A 25,082-nucleotide genomic window follows, 5' to 3' on the forward strand; every position below is an offset into this window, starting at 1 on the left:
GCGAGGGAGCGAGGGTGCGAGGGAGCGAGGGAGCGAGGGTAGAAATAGCGAGGGAGCGAGGGAGAGAAATAGCGAGGGTGCGAGGGAGCGTGGGAGCGAGGGAGCGAGGGAACGAGTTAGCGAGGGAGCTCATACTCAGCTCTCGACCCCACATTTTTCGACTATAACGCTATCTAGAATCATCAAAGTACAACTACTTCTATTCGATAACTTGAATCGAGGACTTGGACCGATTTCTAGCATCGTGTACACAAGGCTTAAAGCCCGTATCAGACTACGGATTGGGATTGAGATTGGATTGAAATTTAATCAATCAGAATAAAGAAAACTAACTTCAAGTTTAGTGAAATATGCTCTAATTGGTCAAATTTCAATCCAATCTCAATCCCAATCCGTAGTCTGATACGGGCATAAGGCTGAATTTCCACTGAGCGCGTCACGCGTCGCGTCTTCCGAATTAACCAATCAAAATATCCCATTTTATAACATTAAAGGTGCCTTTTCATGCTGACGCTCGACGCTCATTTTCAGCGGCAAGAAGGTCGCATGACCACAATTGACGCCGGCGTCAATAGAAATTCATGAAAAGGAAAACAGCGTCAAAATTTCGGCGTCTTCGCGCTGCTTTGGCTTTGACGCTTAAAGCTGAGAAAATCCAGCTTTCTTTGCTTGACGCTAGCGTTAGATCGAAATCACGTGATCTCGCGATACGCTGAAACGAGCGTCCCATGAATTCGCACCTTTAAGGTGCGATTTCACGATGACGCTCGACGCTGGATTCGAGCGTCAAAAAGCTAAACTGTGTTTAGCTTTGACACTCGACGCTCATTTCAGCCAATCCAGTGGTTAGGTTATATTTCGCGTCCCTCTGAATCTATCACGTGACCAGATTTGACGCTCGAATCCAGCGTCGAGCGTCAAAAAGCTAAACTGTGTTTAGCTTTAACACTCGACGCCAGGGCCGGTAAACTCCTATTGTTTCGCGTTGCCAGTGTTTGTAGCGCCTCTACAAATCTTGCCCCACCTTTGAGGAACTAAAATTCAATATGGCTGTCGACTGTTGTCAGCTGCTGTTGGTTGCTGCCGTGAACTTTTAGCAACGTGGTTCGCATTCAGTTCGCATTGTCTGTCGTGGTTTGTCGTCGTGCATTGTATAAACGTAAAACGTTTAAATATATTTTTAAAACATTGCCAAAGGTAATTAGAAGTAGTGTGAAATAGAAAAATATGGCAAGATCGTGCTGTGTACAAGGATGCAATTCGGGCAAGAGAGTGCCGTCATATGGGATTCCTACCAATAAAGAACGCCGCAAACGATGGTTACAGATTTTGAAGCTTAATATTACAGATGAAGACGTTATAAAATGGTTACGAGTGTGTCATAAACATTTTCATGAGAATGATTACTCTTGCAGTCCAAGATATCGAAGATTAATAAATACTGCTGTCCCATGCATGGAATTAGTATGTCCAGAAGAGGCGGGTACACAACTCCAGCAAGAAGAAGTATTCCAGCAACAGACAGAAATGACAATACCTCAAAAGAGAGAAGAAATTCAAGAGAGAATGGAAGTGCTGCATCAGCAACAAGAGAGAATGGAAGTGTTGTCTCAAAAGCGAGAAGAAATTCAAGAGAGGATGGAAATGTTGCATCACGAGCAAGAAGAGAGAATGGAAATGTTGTCCAAAGAGCAAGACAAAATTCAAGAGAGAATGGAAATGTTGCATCACGAGCAAGAAGAGAGAATGGAAATGGTGTCCCAAGAGCAAGACAAAATTCAAGAGAGAATGGAAATGTTGCATCACGAGCAAGAAAAGAGAATGGAAATGGTGTCCCAAGAGCAAGAAATTCAAGAAAAAATGGACATGTTGTATCACGAGCGAGAAAAGAGAATGGAAATGTCTCAAAAGCAAGAAGAAATTCAAGAGAGAATGGAAATGTTGCATTACCAACAACAAGAGAAAATAGAAGTATTGTCTCAAAAGCAAGAGAAAATAGAAAAGCAATTAAATAAAGACAATAAACATACTTTATCTGCAAGAAGAAGACCTAATCTTTTGAAAATTACAAGACAAAGTACATTAAATTCACAAGCCCGATTGTTTTATCAGAAAGTAATAAAATTACAAAAAGATCAAAGACGATTAAAGCAAATAATTCGGAAAATGAAACAAAAACGTACATCTAACAGAATAACACTTAGCACTACAGATCACAGAGGCAGAAAGGATAAAACTTCCTTAATACGACAACAAATACTAGATCTAATAATAAAACATGATAAAGTGGCACCTCAGGTACATTAATATCAATATTGTATATCCTTCGTCTATATCATTCTTCAATCATGTTTGCAAACTTATTAACAATATTTTTTTTATTGTTTTAGTTAATACTTTATTTTTTCATGCTATTTAATAATATTGTTTGCAATTGTATTTATTTTATTGGAAAATTATTAAAAATTGTATATATAAAATTAGACTTAAAATTAAAATTTTGATGCATATATTTTGTATTATTGCATTCTATGGATGATATTTATACAATCGGTTCTTTTATTTAAGACCGTCTTAAGTACAATTTTAAGACGGTCTTAAAATAAGAACGGACTATAAATATTGGCTTATGATTTTTTTCTTATATATGTTTATTATGTTATTTTCAACAGGGTAGACGTTATACTCTTGAAGAAAAAATGTTTTGCTTAAGTCTCTTTAAAAGATCTCGTACATCATATAATTTTCTTTCTACATATCTACACCTTCCTTCTCATGTCACTTTAAAGAAACAATTACGAAATATTCCTATTGATACCGGGTGTAATAAAAGTGTTCTACAATATTTATGTTTAATTAAGGAAGAGATTGATTGATGGCAATAAGATATGTTAAGAAAGGTAAAAAGGGGAAGTATTATGTTTACACTCGCAAATAAGGGAACATAGAATGCGTTATTTATTGAAACAATTATGTTTTTTTCTTGCAGGTACTTTATCCAGCAGGATTCGTACACTCGTTTAAATACTGAAAATGAAAAAAAGTGCAGCTGAAATAAGCGAACCTGGAGCCCTATTCTCGAATCGTTTTCATGAAATTCGCATGCGAAATTAAATGCTTTTCAAATAGAAAGTCGCATACGAAAATCATTAGGGCAGGCTCGAGAATACGGTCCCTGATTCGGAGTCTACGTAATGCACTTTGCAGGATCAGGAAGCGCCGGAGTAAGAAAAGTGCAACCGAGACGAATGGATCCAGGGGCGATTGACCCCAGCGAACGTTCAACCGATGTTTCTCTCTATCTTAAATACGCAGTACAATACAAGATTTGTCATGCCTCAACAACAATCACGCCCTTTCCGCAATTCTACATGGCTGTATACGCACCTAAATTGAAATATGTTTATACAAACACACATACATATACACACATATACACCGTACATACATATAAACACATACACATATGTACACATTCTATATCTATTTTATTATTTTTTATATTTTTCTTATTTCGAAATATTTACAATAAAACTTGTAATAATTAAATTGTAACAATAGCAGTGTAGCTTAATTTTTGCTTCCTAGCCATTTTTCTATCATAATTTTTATAAATAGCAATAATAATAATATGAAAAAATCAGCTATTATGTATTTAAATCGAGCGGTTCGACAGCCATATTGAATTTTAGTTCCTCAAAGGAGGGGCAAGATTTGTAGAGGCGCTACAAACACTGGCAACGCGAAACAATGGGAGTTTACCGGCCCTGCTCGACGCTCATTTCAGCCAATCCAGTGGTTAGGTTATATTTCGCGTCCCTCTGAATCTATCACGTGACCAGATTTGACGCTCGAATCCCCAGCGTCGGAGCGTCATCGTGAAATCCCACCTTTATTTGTAATGTAATAAAATTAAACGTTTTGATTGGATAACGTGACGCGTGACGCGCTCAGTGGAAACTCAGCCTAAGAATGTGGAAATAGACCAAGTTCCTGTAGAAAGATCGAAACGCGTTTGATTTTTGAGGTGCGTTCGGGGAGACGCTATTAGCGCTGACAACGTCATTCTATCTCTGGGAGCTTTCCAGCAAGCGACACAAGTCGACACAAACGTCGTTCTATCTTTCTATTTTAGCAATGAGTAACAAAGACAAAACGACACTTGTGTCGACTTGTGTCGCTTGCTGGAAAGCTCCCTCTGTTACTTACTGAAAGTTGAACAAGGACAGAGCACGCTCATAGCGCTAAAAGCGCGCTCCGCGAACCCAGCCTTTTGATAGGATCATTTGGAGTTTGGAGTCACTTCTTGGTGGATTTATCGATGTTTTTGACTTTTTTTACGGTAAGGGTTAATATATATTATATTACATTGCTTCTTTTCAAATTCTTTATAGGATTGAGACAAACTATTTCCATTAACGACATACACATCGCAATAGCGTTGATATTTATTTCGGTAACATTTCGAATTTGTCATTTACGATTTGAGGTTAGAAGTCGCATGGGATTACCAGCTTTCACGATTGCGATAATTAAAATTCGGTCAGTATGACAATTTAATGCATTTTTTTGCTTTTCTAGGTTTTTTGTTTGTTTGTTTGCTTAGTCCTCATTCTTTTTTACTTGTTCTAGTTTACTCCAGATGTTACAAGATGTACAATGATTATAATGTGAATTATCAACTAAACAGCTTATAAATGTTCAACTAAAATATGTCAGCTAGGACATGTTTATAAATTATTCTCTAATTTGTTTCATATGTTTTATCTGTTTTTGTCATCTTATTATTTTACCTCATATTATTTTTCAAGATTTTGTTGTATGCTTTTTGTCTTACCTTATGATATATTCATGATGTACTTTATATTTTAATTTGTCTATTATACAGTCACAAAGCTATATTTTTTCCCTAAATTAGCATATTGTCGTCATCATGCCACCAAAAAAATCAATGGAGCAGACGGATCGTTTGACCAGTATAGCGATTGTGAATTCAGATAAGTGTAAACCTAAACGATGTAGTCAAGAATGCAAGAGATCTTGTCCCGTAGTACAAATGGGAAAACTTTGTATAGAAGTTAATCCAAACAGCAAAATAGCAGCCGTCTCGGAGGAACTATGCGTTGGATGTGGTATCTGTGTCAAGGTGATTTTATTATATAATATAATTATATAACAATTTTGTATAATGACATCTTTGATAAAATTAATATATCTTATTATACTTGTTATTAAGTATTGAAACGTTCTTTAGAATGATAATAAACCAAATTATTTTTTGCAGAAATGTCCATTTGAAGCGATTTCTATTATCAATCTTCCTAGTAATTTAGAGAAGGAAACGCATCGTTATTCTAAGAACTCATTTAAACTACACAGACTTCCTATTCCACGTCCCGGTGAAGTTCTAGGACTCGTAGGAACTAATGGAATTGGCTAATCGACTGCCCTTAAAATTTTAGCTGGCAAACAAAAACCAAACTTGGGGAGATATTTTGTATGTAGTTGCTGTCTCGCGATACACGCAACATATATGTATATACATTTATACATATGCAAACTACTAAATGGATAGCACAGAAAATATGTATATATTTTTTTTTTAATTTTACTAATCTTTTGTTTTATATTTTTGCTAATGTATATTTTTCTTAGATCTGTTACATATACGTGATCGAAGTATTGAAGCACTTTCCGGTGGTGAGCTTCAGCGATTTGCTTGTGCAATGGTATGCATTCAGAATGGAGATATTTTCATGTTCGACGAGCCTTCTTCCTATCTAGATGTCAAACAGCGTTTCAATGCTGCTGTGACATCTCTAATTCATCCTGACAACCACCGCTCACAGTCCTCAATCTTTGTTAAACGGTATCAACAGATTTCTGGAACTATTGGGCATCACTTTCAGAAGAGATCCCAACAACTTTAGACCAAGGATCAATAAGAATCAATCGGTAAAAGTACGTATAACTTTTGTTGATATAACTTGATCTAAACAACGTAAAATTTATTAAAAATGTTCAATTGCTAATATATTTTTGATAATAAAGCATTAATAGCTAAGCTAGCTATCACAATTTGATTGGATAATATAAAATATTTGTTCATATAACTCTGTGCACTTTATATATATATATATATATATATATATATATATATATATATATATATATATAGGTATACATACAGCTGGTAATTTTTTTAATTATGTCTCAAAATCTCTTTTTTTATTTATAAAACATACGTATGCGCATTTTCTCTGTATTTTAAGGATAAAATTCTAATCAATTACTTTTCTTATAGGACTTGAATCAGAAAAGAGCTGGACAGTATTTCTTTTTGGAAGAATAAGATACACAGTGTCATAATGGTGCAAGTCAAATGCACGTATAAGATATTATTAAAGACATTTTTTTATCTTTATACTTTTTAAATGCCAGGAATATGAACAGACAATGTATTTCGTATTAAGATATTAATGCTATACGTTCTATGTAATTATTTGGAATATTATTCAATGAAAATGTCACTTTAGCAAGAGAAATAATTATTTTATTTTCCAAATAACGCAGAATATATAATTACGTATACAGCTACGGGATACTTAATTTATAAGAGGATGCAGAATGGATTATTTGAAGATAAAATTGAGAATGTATTGTAAAAACGAATTTCTCATATGTAAATTCGTCAAACTATATAATTTGCACATATCTAATATAGAATAAGATTCTAATATTCCCTGAGCATATTTACATGTACGTCCGTTATAAGAACGAAATAATATTAAATTGCAAACGATATATAAACAATCTCTTCAATTGTTTTTTTTTTTTTCTAAAATAAGATACAATTATCAGAAGTGTAAAGGCTCTTGCACAATGCTAGGTGCTAGGCAACAGGCAATAGAACAGGAGCTCGATTCTTGATTTCATTCGCAAGAGAAACGTATGCGAAAATTCTGCTCTTGCAGAAACGTTGCAAATTGATTGGTTAAAAGCTATGCGATAGCCTAGGCAATAATTTTTCAACCTATCGGAAGCCGTGTAGGCCATTCTACGATACGTCACAAACGATGGCAACTGCTATAGTTGAAGGTCGGTATTCGTAGTCGGATCTTACGGCTCTGTGATTGGCTTATGACATCTTAAGATAGTACTTAAGATGGTCTAAAGCCTTGTGTACATGGTGTTAGAAGACAGGTGTAACAGTTTCGAGGATGCGCAGTCGTCATTTTCTTTGACCAATCAGAACTTTATCCAAGATGCCAAAAGCAATATGGCTCCTTCAATATTATTGTGAAGTATATTATAGTTAAAGGTTATATATATATTGTGTTTAGATATTAGATATTCTATTTTTGGGGAGAAGCTATGCCAACGTGCTGTCGTCGTCATTCACAGTCCTCGTCATCATTGTCTTCCCGTTGACTGTTGTAATTTTCACTTCGTTTCAAGATACATAACCGACCTCCAGATGTACGCGGCGGTTTATTTTACCGAAAATGTACAAAATGTAAAATAAAAACATGTTCTGGAAAAATTGCATTTCTTTATTTATAATTGTTTTAATATAATATCACTCCTACACTTTCTTTTATATTACAATCAATTACACGTCTCTACAACTTAGAACGGTGCTCATAGTTCAATCTTAGATTTCAGATTACAGAAAAGCTTATCTTAAGATGCTGCAAAGGCTATTTTATTATAGCATTTTATAATAAACTTAAGACGATTTTAAATATAACATTGTGTCAGGAATATTGTTCTTACAGTTTGCAATACGAGTAATCATTTCTGTATACTTCCTTATTAATAACGTTTTCTAATTCCTTATTTGCAATATTTATTCTTTATTTACTTATTAATGTAGAAATTGTTTTTTTATCATTAGTATATTATGTATTATATTTTTTTAATTAATTTGTGAGGTTTCGTATTATATTTACAAATTTTTTATTTTTGTTTGCATTTTTGTCACTGTGACTAATGCTGCATTTAAATGTGGCGCCACATTTTGGATAAACATTTGATTGGTTGTCGTATTCTCCGGCCGCCATTATGCGCAATGTTACACCTGTTTTCTAACACCATGCTTGTGTACACGATACTAGAAACTCGGACCGATTTCTAGTATCGTGTACACAAGGCTTTAAATATAAGAATCGACTATAAATACCGGCCGAAAAGTGTTATTTCCATGTTGCGCTTGTCAATTGCAGTTATCAAAAGAGAGTTGGCGAACTTTTAACTTTTTTGGCGACAGTCGGGAAACAGTTGACGTCGAATCGACATTGGACGCCGATAAGACAAAATTGTTAATAGGCCTGTTTGTTTTAGCTGCACTTCTGAACTATTGCAATAAGTTAGAATGAAAGAAGATATATTTGTTTTATTCTAACTTATTGCACTAATTCAGAAGTGCAGCGAAAACAAACAGGCCTTTTCATTTCCCTCGTAATCACGTTCCTGTCGGTGAGTCACGCTTCCTCTGGCGGCTCTGGCTTCCGTGTAAAAAAGAATCCACCAGCCCGTCTATACCCGTTTAATCTATGGACAACTCGTGGGCGGAAAGGTTTTTACGGCGTAGGCGACGAGGAAGGGGGTGACAGGAGGCGTGACTCGAGATAGAGTTATCAAATCACGGCTGATCGCAGCGGACATTTGTCAGGGGAGCGCACAAACGAACCTTCAAACGGTAGCCTTGCGTGGAGTAAGGCCCTCCCCCCCCGTGATCGTCCCTGCGACCTGCGACTCGTCTCCCGTGAAGCGTCGTCGTCGGCAAGCGCGATGGAGACGTACGAGAGCGTTCTCCTGGTCAAGTCCGAGGTGTTTGTCTTCAAAATTCCGCCAAGGTCGACCAACAGGGGTTATCGGTAAGCGCGCGTGAGACGCGCCTGTCCAACGCGACGTTTCGCGACGCTGTTCAATATGTTATGAACGACGGATCCGTAGTTTCTCGTTGAGACGACCGTACGAGTCGTTTGAGTAAAGTAAAGCTAGAGTAAGGCGGGTGGACGGTACGTTTATTCCGTTTTCTCGAACCTGTTCGCTCACCGTCTCCTCCTTGATCTGTCACAGAGCAGCCGATTGGAACCTGCAGGAACCCTCCTGGACCGGTCGCATGCGATTGGTGTCACAGGGCGACAGCATCACGCTAAAGCTAGAGGACAAGATCACGGGCGAACTGTTCGCCAAGTGTCCCATCGAAACTTATCCTGGGATAGCGGTAGAACCGGTCACCGACTCGTCCCGATATTTCGTCCTGAGGATCCAAGACGATAATGGACGGTCAGCGTTCATAGGTGTCGGTTTCTTAGACAGGTCTGACAGTTTTGATCTGAATGTCGCTCTTCAGGATCACTTTAAATGGTTGAAGAATCGGGAGCAGATCGAGAAGGAGAAGGAGAAGCCAAAGCAGGAGTTGGATCTCAGATTTAAGGAGGGCGAAACTATCAAGATTAACATGAAGATTACCGTAAGGACCTTTTCGTCACGTGGTTGTTTCGCGACGAATGTACTGCCCGTTAAAATCTAAAGAATTAATATTTATTTAAATTGAGATTAAGAAAATATTGTTCCAAGATAATTAAAAGAAGAAACATATTAATTGTACGTCTGTTCAATGATTCTTTCTCAATTTTGAATGATTTTATAGAAATATCCTTGCTTTTGTCATCTATTAATATCCTTTTTAAATTTCTTTTAGAGCTGCATGTGTGTGATATGATTCGATATGGAAAGTCAGACTGTCCTGACAACAAGTATCTAGACGACGTGTCTTTTTATATGGTCCGATCTTTAAATAATTTTTCTACATATTTGTTACTTAGAAAAAGGATGGCAGCGAGGTTGCGTCCAAGTCCAGACAACGTAATCCGGCCGTAGGTCTACCGCCTCCCCCAGGTGGTGTCAAGATTGCTCCACCACCGGCAAAAACTCCTACTTCCTCACCGGCGCACAAGCCACCGCAAAGTCAAAATCAAGATGGTACGAGTTCAGAGTGGGGCGAATTTGCTAGTGCTTCTCAGTCAGCATCGGCATCAGCACCGGCATCAGGACCGGCACCAACACCCACAGTGGCCAATGCCAGTTGGGTGCAATTCTAACTTTTAGAATATATGTATATAATGTTATACATAGATATTTGCTTCGGTATATACACATAGTGATTTTGATATGGATGGTCAAGCTTTGGAAACATGTTCTACTCATTTTGAAAACTCCTGAAAATGGAGTTTTGCTGTAATGATGACTTCTCAAATCAAAACGTTCATTGGATACTAAAATCATTGAAAATTTTTTGACGTTAATATTATCTTAATTTTCCAATGTCTAAAGGGACTGATAATTTGTTTAAATATTGCTAACATACAATGCCAACATATAATACAATATTAGAAACGTATATCTATGTAAACTTTCAAAGCATTTTTGTACAACTTCATGACGAGGAGAGAGTGTTTATAAATTGAAAAGAAAGCGACTTCAAATCTATGCTAATACGATTCTTTTTCTTAGAATGGATAGAATATCTAAAATTTGGCCATTTATGCTGAAATCATTCTTGTATATTTAAGTAAATGAAATAATTGATTATACACGCATATGACATGATAAACGTATTAAGCTAGAGATTTTAAGGTGACTATTGGAAGTCTTTATGAATAATGGAAAAAGAGAGTCTGATGTATATTTTCCAATACTATATAGCGTGTGGTGAAAAATATAGTAACATTCGTGAGAGGGGTGATATTTTTCCAGTCAAAAAAGACGTTTTAAAGCAGTATTAAATCTTAAGGAAACCTAAAGCCTTCTAAGGAAGCCTTTCGTTATATTTGTTTTGTAATAAAACTATTTTTTAAATAATTTATTGTTTTTATTTCTGAACTTTTCAAGGAAAGAATTTTGCAAGGTCTTAAAAAAACTTTTATTCCAAACTTATGTAAAAAAAAATGTTTTAAAAAATAAATATACCGGTTATCATATCGATTAAAAGAGATGCGGTGTAATGTAATAATTCAATTCTTATGTTTAAAATTTTTAAGGATATAACAGTACGGAAAACTCCAAGTTAGCTACGAAAAGCAATATGAAAACATTTTACTTTGCAAATTGATATTTGTTTTTTGTTCTTCAATAGATTGCCCTCTTCTCGATTGTTGCATGATTCCCCAGCACTCTATATAATAGTATTGTACTTATAAATACCATTCAAAAACTCATCTCAATCGCTTTTGGACATTCAATGTATTTGGAGATAGCATAACGTAATTTTTTGTATGTGTAAATGTCGATATATATCAGATGCATTTAGTGCCTTGTACAGACTAGACCAATAATTTAGAAGCAAATTCGAGGCAGATTACAATAGTTAATTACATGTTTAGTATTTACAGAGGCACAGTACGACATTCGAGATTCATCTATTTTCTTTTTAACTTTTTCAAATATGAAATACTGAATGACTTTGACCTGGTTTACAAAACAACATTTTTCTTTTTAACATTCAAAATGAAATCTTTTCATTGTGGTTAAATGCTTTATTGTTTATATAATTTGATTCATAAACATTGTATATTAGGTAATGTCATCCAATATACATCTTATTTATTCATTATTATATTAATTAATAACTGTTGAGAAGCGATATTAAATCCTAAGGAAACTAAAAGGACTTCTAAGGAAGTCTCGTTATTTTTTTTAAATAATAAAACTATTTTTTTTTATGAATTAATTGTATTTATTTCGGAATTTTTTAAGGAAAGAATTTTGCGAGGTATTAAGGTATCGCTGATTTGCGATAATCGAGCAATTGGATATAAAGAGAGAATAATTTTCTTTCAATTAAAATCGACATTTTAATATATTTTATTATAAATTAAAAATTATAATAAAATATTAAATTATAAAATTATAAATTTTATAACAAAAATTTAATAATATTTAGTTAATTTTTCCAATATCAACTTGTTAGTTGTTCTTCCAGTATTTTCTATTGCACAGGCATTTTTTAATTCATTATTCAGTCAAGTGTATAACACATAACATATCCAATATATAATAACAATATAATGTTTGGCCTCGACCGTTAGCTTGCAACATTTGTAAATATTACGAGGCCTATTGTAAAAGAAGGCCTAATTCCCTCGTACACTGAGTGTCCACAAAGTTATTCATTCAATTTTAATACATTTGAGCCGAGCTAGGTTTTTCATTAAAGAAATAGCTGCAAAGTCGTCGTATCTTATTTTAAATTCATTATTCTCTTCTCTACTTGTTCGTTTTTCATCTCGCGTGTGCTAATTGATAAATTCTTGCCGAGAATAAGCTTAAATCAAGGAAAAAATATTCTACGATATTACAAAAGAAGTATTTTTATATTTTTGTGAGTTTCAAGATATGTTTTTAATCCCGATTGGGAAAACCAAATGATTCCAGAAACTAAGTCTTGAAATTTATAAATCCTATATTAGATTCTATAATTGAATAACAAAACGTATCTGAATAATAAGCACCGGAAATAGACATACATTTTTTTATGTTCCATTTAAACTTCTCTTTCAAATCTCTAAGAGATACTTCTTAAGCCTTGTGTACACGATACTAGAAATCGATCCGAGTTTCGGTTTAAGCCAATGAAACTGCTGTTTTTCCGATAAGAGCTGCAAGTTGATTGGCTTAAACTGAAACTCGGACCGATTTCTAGTATCGTGTACACAAGGCTTAAGAGAAGTATTCGCAAACAATTATTTTACATCTACATATCTCACGAGTATTATGTATAAGTTATTAGAAGAGGATGTTATACTAGAAATGTTTAAACACACGTCTGAGGAGTATATGTAAAAATTTCGACGTAATGAGAAACAATTGTGTCTCCGGTGAAAAGTAGAATCCTACTATATCTATGACTCGTTAATTAGATAAATTGTACAATGTTATTTACATCCCGTGCTAAATTTTTATGTAAAATGTAGAATAACCTTGTTAAACATATTGTTAGTGTGAATCTTGTTGAATGCGTGTTTAAATGCAATTTCATATTACATATATTATTTCTTTTTATTTATAGGAAACTGTCTTAAGCCTTGTGTCCACGATGCTAGAACTGCGTCCGAGTTTCGGTTTAAGCCAATGAAACTGCTGCTTTTCTGTAAGAGCTGCTAGTTGATTGGCTTAAACCGAAACTCGGACACAGTTCTAGCATCGTGGACACCGGGCTTTAAAAAGGTGCGAAGTGATAGCGGAGAATGTCACAAATTATACAGATGTTAGCAGCGAATCAGAGTTATTTTTATGTTTAACGTTGAACGTTAAAGAAGAAGGAAAACTTTTATATCATATATAAGAATTACCTCCTTCGAATAATAATAGTTATATGTGTGTATGTAATAAATGTTATTTTTAACAACTAGATGCAGATGTTAATGCAAATTTTGTTGCAGAATCAAGTATTAAGATATCTCAAATTATTCAATATTACAAACAAAATATAATTATGAGTAAAAGATACTTCATCTATATTTCACAAATAATTTTTTTTAGATTCCCTTAAAAATTATCAACAATTTAAACAAACATTTGCTGGTTCCAACGCCGCAGAAATAGCAACAATGCCGACTTACGAATATCCAAATGATTTTTGCGTCGACAGACGTATTTTTTCCAATAAAACAAAAATTTTCAGAATAAACGGTAGAAGAAAAAGTCCAGCATTTCGTTTAAAAATTTTTGTGTGTATAGCTTTACATCTTTCTGCTTCAAAAATCGTAATTCGAATTGGTTATTATTAAGGTATTATTAAGAACTTAAAAAATAGTATTCTGCTGCTATTTCACATCTTTCTTGGGACATCCTGTATGTTAAAAAGCTAATCTTCAGCTCTAATGAGGTACTAATATCACTTACAAGCACAATCGTATTATTAAGTGATATACGCGGAAAGCAAATTAAAAGTATATCACTTGTATCTATTCTAGTTTCGTGCATATGGCAATTGAAAGAAATTGTTACAATGTACTGTATTATATGTGTGATAGCAACTAAAAGAGAGAGAGAATTGTAATCCTGGTATATATATATATATATATATATATATATATATATAAAACATTCCATATTTTTTATTTTCTGTAAACACGTTGATAAGATAAAAATAAATATTGGATGGAAGTTGAGAATCTAATCTCGAAATTATGTTTGATAACGCCTAGGATCTCCGGTCTGAATAAAGTGGCGATGAAAAATTCTCGTATATTTCTTCATATATTTTTCTCCGGAGATATATAATAAACAGTTAGTGCATCCCGAGAATTATTGCGAGTTATCGTGTTACGAATAACTTTGCAGGGAGATAAGTCGTTATGGCATGACAAGTTATTCCATCACATGTACGAACGACTGATTCGTCAATAATGAGTCATCGTCCGCATCGTCATCATCAACAGCGTTTATTGCGTGCAACGTTAAGCCGTAAGCTGCGCATGGCCATAGCACGACTGAAATGTCGCTGTACTGGACGCTGAAGCTGTCCATTGACTAGAGTTGACTCCTCGTCACATTCTACGCTGGTCAATACAACAAAGAGTACACCGAGCACCTACGAGAACAGGCGATTATATCGGTAACAATTTCCAATCTGTTGGATGTCTCCGGAAGGAAACAAAAAAGATTTGTCTTTTCATAAAACCGTTTAGATATAAACTTGATTTAAAAAAGATATAAGAAAATACTAGAAACTTTATATTTAATTGTATCCCATAAAAATTGCGACCGTTTATCTGTTCTATTAGAAATTAGATTACATACCAAACCGACGATTATCAGCAACGTATACACGTGTATACTTGCAAGCGGTAGTGACTCGACCTCTTTCAATGCATCGGCAGCATCGGAAAGATCTGGTTTTAATTCCAGTGCGTGACGCAGGTGTACAGCTGCCTCTTGAAAGTGTCCATATGCCTATAACGAGAAGGTGCATTTAATATTAATTTTTTCATTTGCCACATCTTTTTCGACACGTTACCGGTTCAATGAAATTGCGCGCAACACCACCACGGGAAAAAGCTATCAAATTGCGTTAAATTTCACATAATGGATGAACAGCAACGGAAACGGTAAATGATGAAATAATAATTTGAACTGAGTTTAGTTTCTAAGAAACTAATCAAATCTATAGTCATCGTATATCATATAAATTCAATATCGAACAATTATTATTAATTATTTAATAAATCATATCAATAAAATGTTTAATTTTGATAATTTCAATTTTATCTTTCGTGCGAGTAATTTATAAAATATTTTGCACACACAGATGTTTATTAAGAATCTCACGAATATATTTTACACACAGCTATAACGCTATTAAATTATTGTTCGTATACCTTGAATATTTGTCCAAGCGTAAGATATTGCTCCCATGCATTGCGATCTGGAGGTTGCAACTCCAAGGATCGCCTGGCCAAGTATGTCGCGTCATCCAAGTAATGTTGTACCAGCAATACTCTAGCCAAATTCAAGAGCACTTCCGCGTTGTGCGGTGACACAGCGAGCGCTCTGCGAAAGCACTCGATTGATCTTTGCGCATCACCCTTTATACGCCAGAAATTTCCTATCTGGTTATATAGCTGGACAGATTTTGGTTTCTAGAAATGGAAATTTATTTCTCAAGAGAAATCACACGGAAGAGACTTGAGCTACATAAAACTTTTATTGCATTTGAGATATATATAAAAAGAGATAGTAAATCTGGAAGATGTAAATATTATGATTGCAATAATCTGTTTTTGTTTTGCAAAAAAGTGCTTTAGACTTAAAGACTGTAGCCCTTTAAGACTAAGAGAAAATAAAAATGCTAGAATCTTTGGCAATTTTGTGCACATATTTCTTCCGCTTCTCATCTAGAATTAACAGGTAAATGCTAGGCTTTGAAATAGGTACCTCTCGCTTCGCTTTCTTCAAACGTCTCTCTAGCAGGTCAATGTCGACGTCGATGGTTTTGCCGCCGTTCTTCTTGAACATGAGCGCCACATTGGGCTCCGGGACCAACGGATGCTTGTTTCTGTTCGCCACGCCGATCAGATTGTCGTAGTAGGTAAAGTTCACCGGCTTGCCACAGTCCAATATTATGTTGTCGCATTGCTGGCCGGAAGCGCATGTCACTTGCTCGCTCGACACTTGTGAGTCAAGTGGGAAGGACTCGCTGATATTTTGCGTGTCCTTCAGCACGTACGACGAGAGTCGTCTGCCAAGGGGACCAAAGTTAGGGCTGTTTTAATACTGAATCAACAGCAAGCCACACACAAAACGCTAACTACAGAAAGAAAAAGAAAATTATGTCACATAAATGGCACATCACTTGTTTACACTATAGAAACATTAACGGAAAAGAAATCTATGCATGCAGGTGGACTATAATGGTACAAGAGTTGCGGAAAGACTAAGATTCTTAGCTTTATATGATTTAAACAATTAACATGACCGTGCTCACTTTTACTTAGCTTATGAGAGCGCTCTACTTTATATTGAACGAGTGGTATTCGCAATGCGCGCGACATGGAAGAAAAGGAAAAACCAAAGGAGAGGAACTGAGGGCACAAGCTGAGCCACTTTATAACCTAATAGCGTGACCCTGAGCGACGAGATAGGTGCACGGCCGGTTCCTCACCTCTCCTGGCTGGCGAAGCCCTTGCACTCCTGACAGTATATCTGCACCTTCTCGTGCTTCTCGGACGTCGCGGTCCTGCTCCAGGCCTGGCCATTGCCGGCGACCACGCTGCCCGCGAGGATGTCGAAGATCGGATCGTCCTCGATCGCGCTCACCAAGTCGGTCGTCTTCACGACCTTGTCGGCGGCGGCGTTCAGGCGCCAGGACGTCCGCGAGTTCGTCAGTCTTATTTGCAGGATCAGCAGGCAGAGCGCGTATCTCCCCTCGGTCCACGTCAGTCGCATCCTTCCCGCGAGCCAGGGTCAGCCACAGGAGCCTTCCTCCACGCGCGCCGTTCGAATTGTTTACAATCTCGCGATCGGGAGCGAGAGCGAGAGAGAGAGAGAGAGAGAGAGAGAGAGAGAGAGAGAGAGAGAGAGAGAGAGAGAGAGAGAGAGAGAGAGAGAGAAGGAGAGGAGGCGCGACCAGCGCCGACGCAGCGCTGGAGCTGGAGAGGGAAGGACATGGCCACACGGCGACGGACGAAGCGGCAGGAGGAGCGAGAAGATCGGATACATGCTGCGCTCTCATTGGCCGCGTTCAGACACACAACTGTTGAGTTCGTCTTATCAACACTCTGCGTTGATTGGTTGGTTCTAAAAGTAAGAGCCAATCACGTTCGACTGCTACTGAGCGGCATGGTCTGCCGAACGCGGCCATTGAATATAAGAGTAGGAAGTGAGCGGGATATTATAAAGAAAAAGTCCAAATATAGTCTAGAATTTTAGCGATAAAACCTAACCGATTAAATACAACTATAACCAGTTGTACAGCAATTATTAAATATCTACGATAAAATTTAATAATTAATCATTATAATTTATTTGTCAACCGAATAAAATGTTGCGTATACGTGATTTTTCGCGTTCGTGTCTTTATTGACGTAAAAGATTATTTTTCGTTGTCTTTAATATGAAATCGTCGCAGTTGCATCCTACGCTTTCTTTCTCTCTAATAACTAGCGATAATTATTCGATACGTTCTCGGATGCCTCACGGCAGGATCACGTTAGGATTATTAGATATTTCTCAACAGTCCTCCCTTTTTCTTGATCCGTATAATATATTATTGCCACTAGATTACATTATTTAGTAAAAATCTTATTCGTTCCTCGTAGAGTTTCGAGGACGCTTAAAAAATATTTATATAATCATATTTAATATTTACAAAAAGTAGATAAATTTTAAATACTGCGCTTCATACGGAAACAAAATGACAAATGCGTTTGGTCATATCACAATTCAAATGTAACGTTATTAAGCGTTTGGATTCCTCGACATTAATTCCAAGTCAGAATCCATCATATCTTTTACAAGTTCCTGCAATATGAGTCAATTAATAGAATTATATATGATATTTAAAGACACAGAGTGTTAGCGCTTGAGAATTACTTTTTTTTAAATGGATATAAAAAATTACCTTAAACGTAACAGTCGGTTTCCATCCGAATTTATTTCTTGCTTTTGACGAATCGCCCAAAAGTACATCCTGTAAAAAAAAAAGAAAGAAACAATCAAACGTAAATAAAATGTAAAATTAGAGCATAAAATAAATCTCTTTTAATTTTCTAGTTTATATATACCGGATATAATAATGACTCACCACTTCAGTTGGACGGAAGTATTTCGGATTCACGCGAACTAATACTTGACCAGTTTGTGCGTCTTGTCCCGTCTCATTCATCCCCTCGCCTTGCCACTTAATTGTACGACCTACATATTGGAATGCCATTTCTACAAATTCTCTCACGCTGTGTGTTTCCCCCGTTGCTATGACGTAATCGTCCGGCTGCGTTTGTTGGAGCATCAACCACATTGCCTGCACGTTATACGTGGCGCAAATTATATCAAGAAATTTCGAGTGTCTAATTAATTTATTTAAGCGTCGCAAACTTTTTCTCCAAGTCATGAATTGTTACCTACTTCTACATAATCTTTCGCATGGCCCCAATCTCGCTTCGCATCCAAGTTTCCCAATTCGAGCACGTCCTGTAGGCCCAAGTGTATTTTCGCTATGGATCTCGTCACCTTTCTCGTGACAAAATTCTCTCCTCTTCGCGGGCTTTCGTGATTGAATAATATGCCGTTGCACGCAAACATGTTATACGCTTCTCTATAATTTACGACAATCCAGAAGCTGTATAACTTCGCACAAGCTAAAAAATTGGAAAAAGATGTATAAAACTATTTAACATGAAAATATGGAAAAATATTAATATAAAGAGATGATTTAATACAAAGATATCTCTTTCTCTCAATTACCATATGGGGAGCGTGGATAAAATGGTGTTTTTTCATTTTGCGGAACTTCCATAACTTTGCCGTAAAGTTCGGACGTCGATGCGTGATAAAATTTTACAGATTTTTCTAAACCGCACGTACGTATCGCGTCCAGTAATCTTACCGTTCCAACCGCGTCCACTTCCGCGGTATATTCGCTCACCTCAAAGCTTACCTTGCAACATAAAAAAACCACATATAATTACACAGAGCTCTCAATCTATTTAATACAAAGATTTTATACATATTTAATACATACCATGACGTGACTTTGCGCCGCGAGATTATAAATTTCCGTCGGCTGTATCGCGCTAATGACTTTGATCAAGCTACTGGAGTCTGTCATGTCGCCGTAGTGCAGCTTCATTTTACCCTGCCGATGGCACTTTGGATCCTCGTAAAGATGCTGAATACGCGCGGTGTTGAACGAACTGGCCCGCCTGATGATGCCATGCACATCGTATCCTTTCTCCAGTAAGAATTCCGCCAGGTAAGAGCCATCCTACAATAGCGACAAAAGACTGAGGACTGGTATAAACTTCTCTGTCACCTCACACAGGTAGTTCTGTAGTGAATACGTGTGGCAAATAGAATAACATCTTGGATATTTAAATCAATGTTTTCCCTGTTAAAATTTAACGCTGCGGTTTTAATTTGAATACTACTGCTACTACTGTTTGTGGAATCCACGTATTCTCTGTGACAGCGTCAAGATCTGAAAATTAAATTCATAAAAAGAAAAAAATAAATAATCAAGTACTCACCTGCCCAGTGATACCAGTTATTAGAGCGACACGTCTACTATCGCCAGTTGCCATGTCGCTTGTAGGTCGAGTTTACCTCTCAAATTTATTGAGTTACTATCTAATGCCACGCCAGAGCCATTAATATACTGATAACGTTTATCAACAGAAAAATCTCAGTGTTACTTTTTTCCTTATATAGATTATTTGTCACGTCTTCCTATTTCTTTTAACCGTGTCTCTTTAATTGTTCCTCTTCCTTTTTAATTATATCCTCTTAAATATAAATATCCCTCGCGTTGAACTCAAGTCTCCTTATCGCTTTCTACTGTGATTGTGAGACAAGAGGAGGAGGGGAACGTCAAAAATTAATATAGCATTGGAGAGATATTTTTCCGCGTCCTCCTTCCATCATCGTTCAAACACATTTCCAAGTTTTCTGTCTAAATTGATATAACGATCCGAATACCACCGAATATTCAGAATTTTTTCGGATTTCCCGTACGGTTTCCAGGTCGCGAACGTCGTGAAAACCGCCATGACGTTCTCCGTCAAGGAGTAACCAGGAGAGTAACCTCTCCCCGCGATGATTGGATACCGCTCTTGACGCGAGGCGCTATCTATGTCCGTGTAAAATTGTCTCAACTACATAGCCGCGAATTTTCTCGATGGCTAATTATGTTTTTCTTACCGGTGCAGGTTCCGCTTGTTGTTAGTGAAGATTCGAACCTTAGCTTCGAATAAGTTCCGAACTTACTATATCGGCGCTATCGGCGATTAATTCAACGGATTCAACCGGTGCACGGTGCAGTGGAATCTGTGGAATCATTGAAATCATTCACCGCTAAATTTTTAACTTATTCATCCGAGACAAGTCCGAGAGTGGGTTATGTAAATGGAACTCGTCTATTGGGTCGCCTCTGGGTCTGTATTGCACAAAACGTGTACATTGAACAACGCAGCCATGCACGTCCACGAATATTTCTCCAGGTAAAACGTCCACGGTCTTTGGTTCTGGTCCCGGATGGCGTCCTGAATTTTTCATTTTCTATTACTATGTTTACGCGAGCGTTAAGTACTTATACTTCTGACGATAATTCCTCCGCGTACATGGGGTTCTGTAGTAACGCTCGTTTAAACGTAGTATATGAGAAACCAACAATTAAAAAATTAAACAGAATGATAAATTTTCTTTCGCCCGTACATAGAATAACAATTAAAGTAATTTAAATCGACCTGCCAGTCAGGTCGATTTAAATTAAAAAATTAAATATGTTAGGATTGTTATGGCGACCGGGACACACTACTTGACACTAGAGCTGTTATATGTTCTCGAAATATTTAGCGGTTTATGAAATGATTTTTTTATAGGTCTTTACATGTAAGAAAACGCTTTCGTTCGATAGCCCTCTTTTTCTCGCGTTCTTTTGAATATATATATTTTACATGATCGTGCATATAATTAATGTGATAATTTATATGCGCGAAACTTTGCACGATTTTGCTCTAATCGAGCACTTCATTATTATGTTTTTTATGCGCAAGATGATGCGCAAGCAGTTTTATTTTTTGAAACGTGCGGCGCTATTCTATCTTTATCGGATGCCTATTTATCGCTACGATTAGATATGCTGTTCAATATATTTGACCTGATATCGAAGATATTAAACAGGGTGTATCCTCGGGTGTATCCTATCTCTCGCGAGGAAGGGATACGTATTATAGATAAACTACATCCGTAATAATCACACCACGCGATTTTTTTCGTGGTATATGATCTCACACGAGTGAAGAGAATCTTATCAGCTATATAGATTGCTGAGCAGCCCCTTTACCCCGCGTCAAGATAATTGTCACGAAGGAGTGAAAGTGTAGATGGGAGGGAATCTGGATTAGGTATGTATAATATATACATCTATATACAATCATTCTTACATCATTAATGGATCCAGACCAAGTTAACAGAGACGAACGATGAGCCAAAATATTTAATTATTTACGAGAGTTTCTTTTCCTTTGACGTATTGATAAGAGACGAAACCCAAGCGGAACAAAAAGTCACGATGACTCCAAACGTCAAAATGACTCCAGAGTGATTATTAATAATCACGTATAACGCCACTTCGTCACTTTGACATTTATCACGGCCCCCCTTGTGTTCTGCTTGGAAACACAATTTTTGTTTAAAAAAATTTGGAGACCTTTATCGTTGAGACTCTCGTGAGTTCGCCACCGTCACTCTCGAAACAAACTCGTTCGTACTCTTCGCTTGGTCCAGCTTGACGGGAGCTGACGGCTTCTTTTCTTTCTTCTCTGAAAGCGTGCAATAATATTTATGTTCGATTGCTTCGCATCGCAGATGTTCAAATGACGTATCATTAGCATGATACAAATAGCATGTCTTGTACTATTTGACTCGTAGAATCGAAATGGTGACGATATTATAAATGCAAATTTGTTATAAGGAAAGAATTTAAATATACATGTATGCGAAATGTTTGCGTGTGTGTGCGAAACCAAATTAGCATTCCGCAATTTATTTACCAAGTCATTCGAGAAATATTATCTCCTGTTTTCTTCAGTTTTAATTTTAATCAATAATAGCGGAAATTTTATACAGAAAAGTTTACAGATAGATATATCGATGCGGATCCGCATATATCCGAAATGAATAATTACGAATCAACTGATAAAGAAAAAAAAAAGAAAAGTTGTTGAAAGAGCACCTCAGCGCAAGCTTTTTTTTCTCAAGTTAATTTTTCAAGGATATCTATTTCTTTCTATTGTTTATCTGATTATATTATATTATAGTGCCTGTGTGTGACGCTTTGATGAAAATAACTGAGTTGGTTGTACTCTAAACTTTATTAACAAGTAAAAAATGAAAGTTTACAATTACTTCATGAATATGAAAAATACAATAATTATTGTGAATTAATTCACGCTTTTCACTGCGGCGCAATTATAAAATGAAGTAGATATATCTAAAAGAGAGAGGACACGTGTAGAGACACTGTGCAGAACCATTTCGTCTGTGAAGAAATGCTGCAAAGTGTAATTAAACAGTAGAATGTGTTTAATATATTCTAAAATATCGCATTAATTTGAATTCACGAATTGAAAACAGTGCTACGGCTGTTCTTTTGTCGACGGGACTTTTTGGAAATCTTAGCGGATGCGCTTTTGCGCTTTTCACTTTGGCGAGTAGAAGAAATTACATTAAACGCGCGTATTAGTCTCCTCAACTTCCGGTTATAGTGTTACACATTAGGGTACTCTTTATGCTAGAACGATAAAACATTTCACAATAAATAAAACTACTTATAATTCTGAATATATAGCACGTATAACGTCAGGACGCGTTCAGGATTTTCGGCTTTAAAACGGATCTTCTTGTTTAACATTGCCGATCAATGTTGTCGTTACGATGTCACCGAGGCACCTTCTAAAATAAGCGTAAAACTATATTTGCGACTCTCGCGTGGACTTCCGTAAGATGTTGTCGATGCTAAACATCGTCATTTTGGCGATACGTCCCGAGGAATCGGTACATTCGGTTTCGGTATCTCTCGCCACGACGTTCTCTTCGTTCGTTTCAACGACCTCACGTCGTTGCTCCTCTTGATGTCTCATTGAATTGGATAACAGTTCGGTCGATACCTGCAATCAGAGCCGTGCTTCAGCGGTGTTATCAGAAATTCTTCATTAACTTGCTTCCCAACTCGAGTGTTAGCTAGGTCAACGACACTACGACGTGTTCGAGCTGGGAAACCAGCATCGGATGTCGAGGGCATATAGGCACCGTCGCGTTTCAAAGAGCTAAGAGATAATCGCGCGCAGAATCCCTCATCCCTCGCGAAGGGGTTAAAGCTGTACCGGTAATCCTACGAGCTCCGGTCTCCCCTGAGCGATCACCCGTCGCCGTCTCGTCCTTCTGCGCCTGTAATTGCCGTGCTCGAACATCTCGCTGGCGGACGGGTCTAGGGTCCAGTAGCTTCCCTTCCCGGCCGTCTGATCCTCGTCGTCGTCCGCGCTCGTCCGGTCCCGCGGTACCTTCACGAAGCAGTCGTTCAGGCTGAGATTGTGCCGTATGCTGTTCTGCCAGCCCTGCCGGTTCTCCCTGTAGTAGGGGAACCGGTCCATGATGAACTTGTAGATCCCGGCGAGCGTCAGCCGTCGCCTCGGCGACGAGTTGATCGCCATCGCGATCAGGGCGATGTAGGAGTACGGTGGTTTCTCGTGTTGCGGCGCGGTCTTGTAGCCGATCGGAGGTCTCGCTAGGACCGGCCAGGACGTTAACGACGCTTGGCAAAGGGCCGGCCACGCGATATCCGCGCGCAGCATCTCCGGGACCAGGCTGGTGAGCTCGTACGCACGTTTCGCGGGAAACATCTTGTCGATCGGGAGGATGCACCAATACTCCTGGCATCGAGCGCGCAGACCGCACGATTGATCGTCCGCGAGGAGACCGTGAACCTCGGGACAACTGTTCGGCTGCATCGAGAATTCCTTTCGCGAACGTCTTCAATAACAAACTTTTTTTTCCGACGACGCGCGGTTGTCCTGTCGGGATGTTCTGTTCGCGACGCACCCAGGGAACCGTGAAATAAAAGTTACATCACGTTCTCTCTCTCTCTCTCTCTCTCTCTCTCTCTCTCTCTCTCTCTCTCTCTCTCTCTCTCTGCCTCTTTTTCTTCACGCGACGAAAACCAAGAGGCACCGTTGAATTCCACCGTGTATTCCCGCGGGAAACGGAGTCGCGGATCGCACTGATGGGGTAATCATCGAGGGACAGGACGCGACGAGGCAAACCCTGCCGATCAGGGGCGCGGACTCGCCCGGGACTCCCAGTTGCCCTAACGAAGGAGACTCGTTTAATTTAACACGTGGGGAATCATAGAGGTTGGCTCAACCCCGCCCATCGGTGGTTTTCCAGGGAACTCTCGTTTACGCTCTCGTGGGGAGGAGATTACCTATCCGGGACCGCACTACGTGTTTTATTGCTGTTTACACATATGCTGTTTCAACACCCACGCCGGCAGTAACCGCGCCAATATATAAACAGTGTTGCGATAATTATATCGAGGCCGAACGGCTTCTCGGAACGGTCTCTTCCTCCTAGCCGGTCCTCCTTTTCACGATCGACGCGAAGACGCGCACGTATACGGGGTGTTGAGAGAAATAGAGAAAAAAGAGCACAAGTCACCGAAAGTCGCTTCTAACTTTCTCACAAGACCGATTTTTCGATCCACGTCGGTTGAATGTTATTTAGTAATGTCTACATTCCTCCCTGGATAAGTTAATATATATGTAAATCGGGCAAGAATGAGTGTGACTACATTAAAG

General features: G+C 37.6%; 5 protein-coding genes across 15 annotated transcripts; 2 read left to right on the forward strand and 3 right to left on the reverse strand.

Moving 5' to 3' along the window:
* Positions 1 to 1,014: 1,014 nt before the first annotated feature.
* On the forward strand, positions 1,015 to 6,813 carry LOC139769670 (uncharacterized). Of its 11 annotated transcripts, none has more exons than XM_071700934.1 (8): positions 1,024 to 2,298; positions 2,673 to 2,900; positions 2,990 to 4,342; positions 4,395 to 4,542; positions 4,633 to 5,146; positions 5,285 to 5,587; positions 5,656 to 5,961; positions 6,305 to 6,813. In XM_071700934.1, the coding sequence occupies exons 1-2, from the start codon at positions 1,228 to 1,230 to the stop codon at positions 2,874 to 2,876; spliced, it is 1,275 nt and encodes a 424-aa protein (XP_071557035.1). In that variant the 5' UTR covers positions 1,024 to 1,227; the 3' UTR covers positions 2,877 to 2,900; positions 2,990 to 4,342; positions 4,395 to 4,542; positions 4,633 to 5,146; positions 5,285 to 5,587; positions 5,656 to 5,961; positions 6,305 to 6,813. The 11 variants fall into 11 exon arrangements, with proteins under 11 accessions (XP_071557045.1, XP_071557035.1, XP_071557036.1 ...); XM_071700935.1 differs by having other exon boundaries at positions 4,919 to 5,146; XM_071700941.1 differs by having other exon boundaries at positions 4,490 to 4,542.
* A 1,773-nt stretch (positions 6,814 to 8,586) lies between these two features.
* On the forward strand, positions 8,587 to 13,420 carry LOC139769674 (NECAP-like protein CG9132). Its single transcript, XM_071700947.1, has 3 exons — positions 8,587 to 8,879; positions 9,085 to 9,481; positions 9,837 to 13,420. The coding sequence occupies exons 1-3, from the start codon at positions 8,794 to 8,796 to the stop codon at positions 10,110 to 10,112; spliced, it is 759 nt and encodes a 252-aa protein (XP_071557048.1). The 5' UTR covers positions 8,587 to 8,793; the 3' UTR covers positions 10,113 to 13,420.
* An 832-nt stretch (positions 13,421 to 14,252) lies between these two features.
* LOC139769672 (uncharacterized) lies at positions 14,253 to 17,066 on the reverse strand. The gene is made up of 5 exons (XM_071700945.1): positions 16,676 to 17,066; positions 15,949 to 16,252; positions 15,393 to 15,653; positions 14,815 to 14,967; positions 14,253 to 14,605 (listed from the first exon to the last, which is right to left on the reverse strand). Exons 1-5 carry the CDS (start codon positions 16,957 to 16,959, stop codon positions 14,447 to 14,449), a joined length of 1,161 nt encoding a protein of 386 aa, XP_071557046.1. The 5' UTR covers positions 16,960 to 17,066; the 3' UTR covers positions 14,253 to 14,446.
* A 686-nt stretch (positions 17,067 to 17,752) lies between these two features.
* Gmd (GDP-mannose 4,6 dehydratase) lies at positions 17,753 to 20,288 on the reverse strand. Its single transcript, XM_071700946.1, has 7 exons — positions 19,758 to 20,288; positions 19,253 to 19,495; positions 18,976 to 19,168; positions 18,637 to 18,869; positions 18,317 to 18,532; positions 18,134 to 18,202; positions 17,753 to 18,033 (listed from the first exon to the last, which is right to left on the reverse strand). The coding sequence occupies exons 1-7, from the start codon at positions 19,809 to 19,811 to the stop codon at positions 17,971 to 17,973; spliced, it is 1,071 nt and encodes a 356-aa protein (XP_071557047.1). The 5' UTR covers positions 19,812 to 20,288; the 3' UTR covers positions 17,753 to 17,970.
* A 2,300-nt stretch (positions 20,289 to 22,588) lies between these two features.
* Positions 22,589 to 25,047, reverse strand: LOC139769677 (uncharacterized). Its single transcript, XM_071700950.1, has 2 exons — positions 23,613 to 25,047; positions 22,589 to 23,396 (listed from the first exon to the last, which is right to left on the reverse strand). The coding sequence occupies exons 1-2, from the start codon at positions 24,234 to 24,236 to the stop codon at positions 23,199 to 23,201; spliced, it is 822 nt and encodes a 273-aa protein (XP_071557051.1). The 5' UTR covers positions 24,237 to 25,047; the 3' UTR covers positions 22,589 to 23,198.
* Positions 25,048 to 25,082: the final 35 nt, after the last annotated feature.

Source organism: Temnothorax nylanderi, unplaced genomic scaffold (assembly GCF_030848795.1).
Source record: "Temnothorax nylanderi isolate EJ_2023f unplaced genomic scaffold, tnyl_v1.0 TNYL_tig0024_pilon, whole genome shotgun sequence".
NCBI lineage: Eukaryota > Metazoa > Arthropoda > Insecta > Hymenoptera > Formicidae > Temnothorax > Temnothorax nylanderi.

Excerpts from the sequence above, each read along its gene's own strand:
- Gmd (XM_071700946.1), bottom strand. The coding sequence starts at position 19,811 with ATGGCAACTGGCGATAGTAGACGTGTCGCTCTAATAACTGGTATCACT. Across the intron at positions 19,169-19,252 it reads CGGCGCAAAGTCACGTCATG|GTAAGCTTTGAGGTGAGCGA; the intron begins GTATGTATTAAA and ends TTATGTTGCAAG. Across the intron at positions 18,533-18,636 it reads ATGCGAAAGATTATGTAGAA|GCAATGTGGTTGATGCTCCA; the intron begins GTAGGTAACAAT and ends TATAACGTGCAG.
- LOC139769677 (XM_071700950.1), bottom strand. The coding sequence starts at position 24,236 with ATGCAGCCGAACAGTTGTCCCGAGGTTCACGGTCTCCTCGCGGACGAT. Across the intron at positions 23,397-23,612 it reads CGGAGCTCGTAGGATTACCG|GTATCGACCGAACTGTTATC; the intron begins GTACAGCTTTAA and ends CTCTGATTGCAG.
- LOC139769672 (XM_071700945.1), bottom strand. The coding sequence starts at position 16,959 with ATGCGACTGACGTGGACCGAGGGGAGATACGCGCTCTGCCTGCTGATC. Across the intron at positions 16,253-16,675 it reads GGCTTCGCCAGCCAGGAGAG|ACGACTCTCGTCGTACGTGC; the intron begins GTGAGGAACCGG and ends TCCCCTTGGCAG. Across the intron at positions 15,654-15,948 it reads TGAAGAAAGCGAAGCGAGAG|AAACCAAAATCTGTCCAGCT; the intron begins GTACCTATTTCA and ends TTCCATTTCTAG.
- LOC139769674 (XM_071700947.1), top strand. The coding sequence starts at position 8,794 with ATGGAGACGTACGAGAGCGTTCTCCTGGTCAAGTCCGAGGTGTTTGTC. Across the intron at positions 8,880-9,084 it reads TCGACCAACAGGGGTTATCG|AGCAGCCGATTGGAACCTGC; the intron begins GTAAGCGCGCGT and ends GATCTGTCACAG. Across the intron at positions 9,482-9,836 it reads AGATTAACATGAAGATTACC|AAAAAGGATGGCAGCGAGGT; the intron begins GTAAGGACCTTT and ends TTTGTTACTTAG.
- LOC139769670 (XM_071700933.1), top strand. The coding sequence starts at position 1,228 with ATGGCAAGATCGTGCTGTGTACAAGGATGCAATTCGGGCAAGAGAGTG. Across the intron at positions 2,299-2,672 it reads ATGATAAAGTGGCACCTCAG|GGTAGACGTTATACTCTTGA; the intron begins GTACATTAATAT and ends TATTTTCAACAG.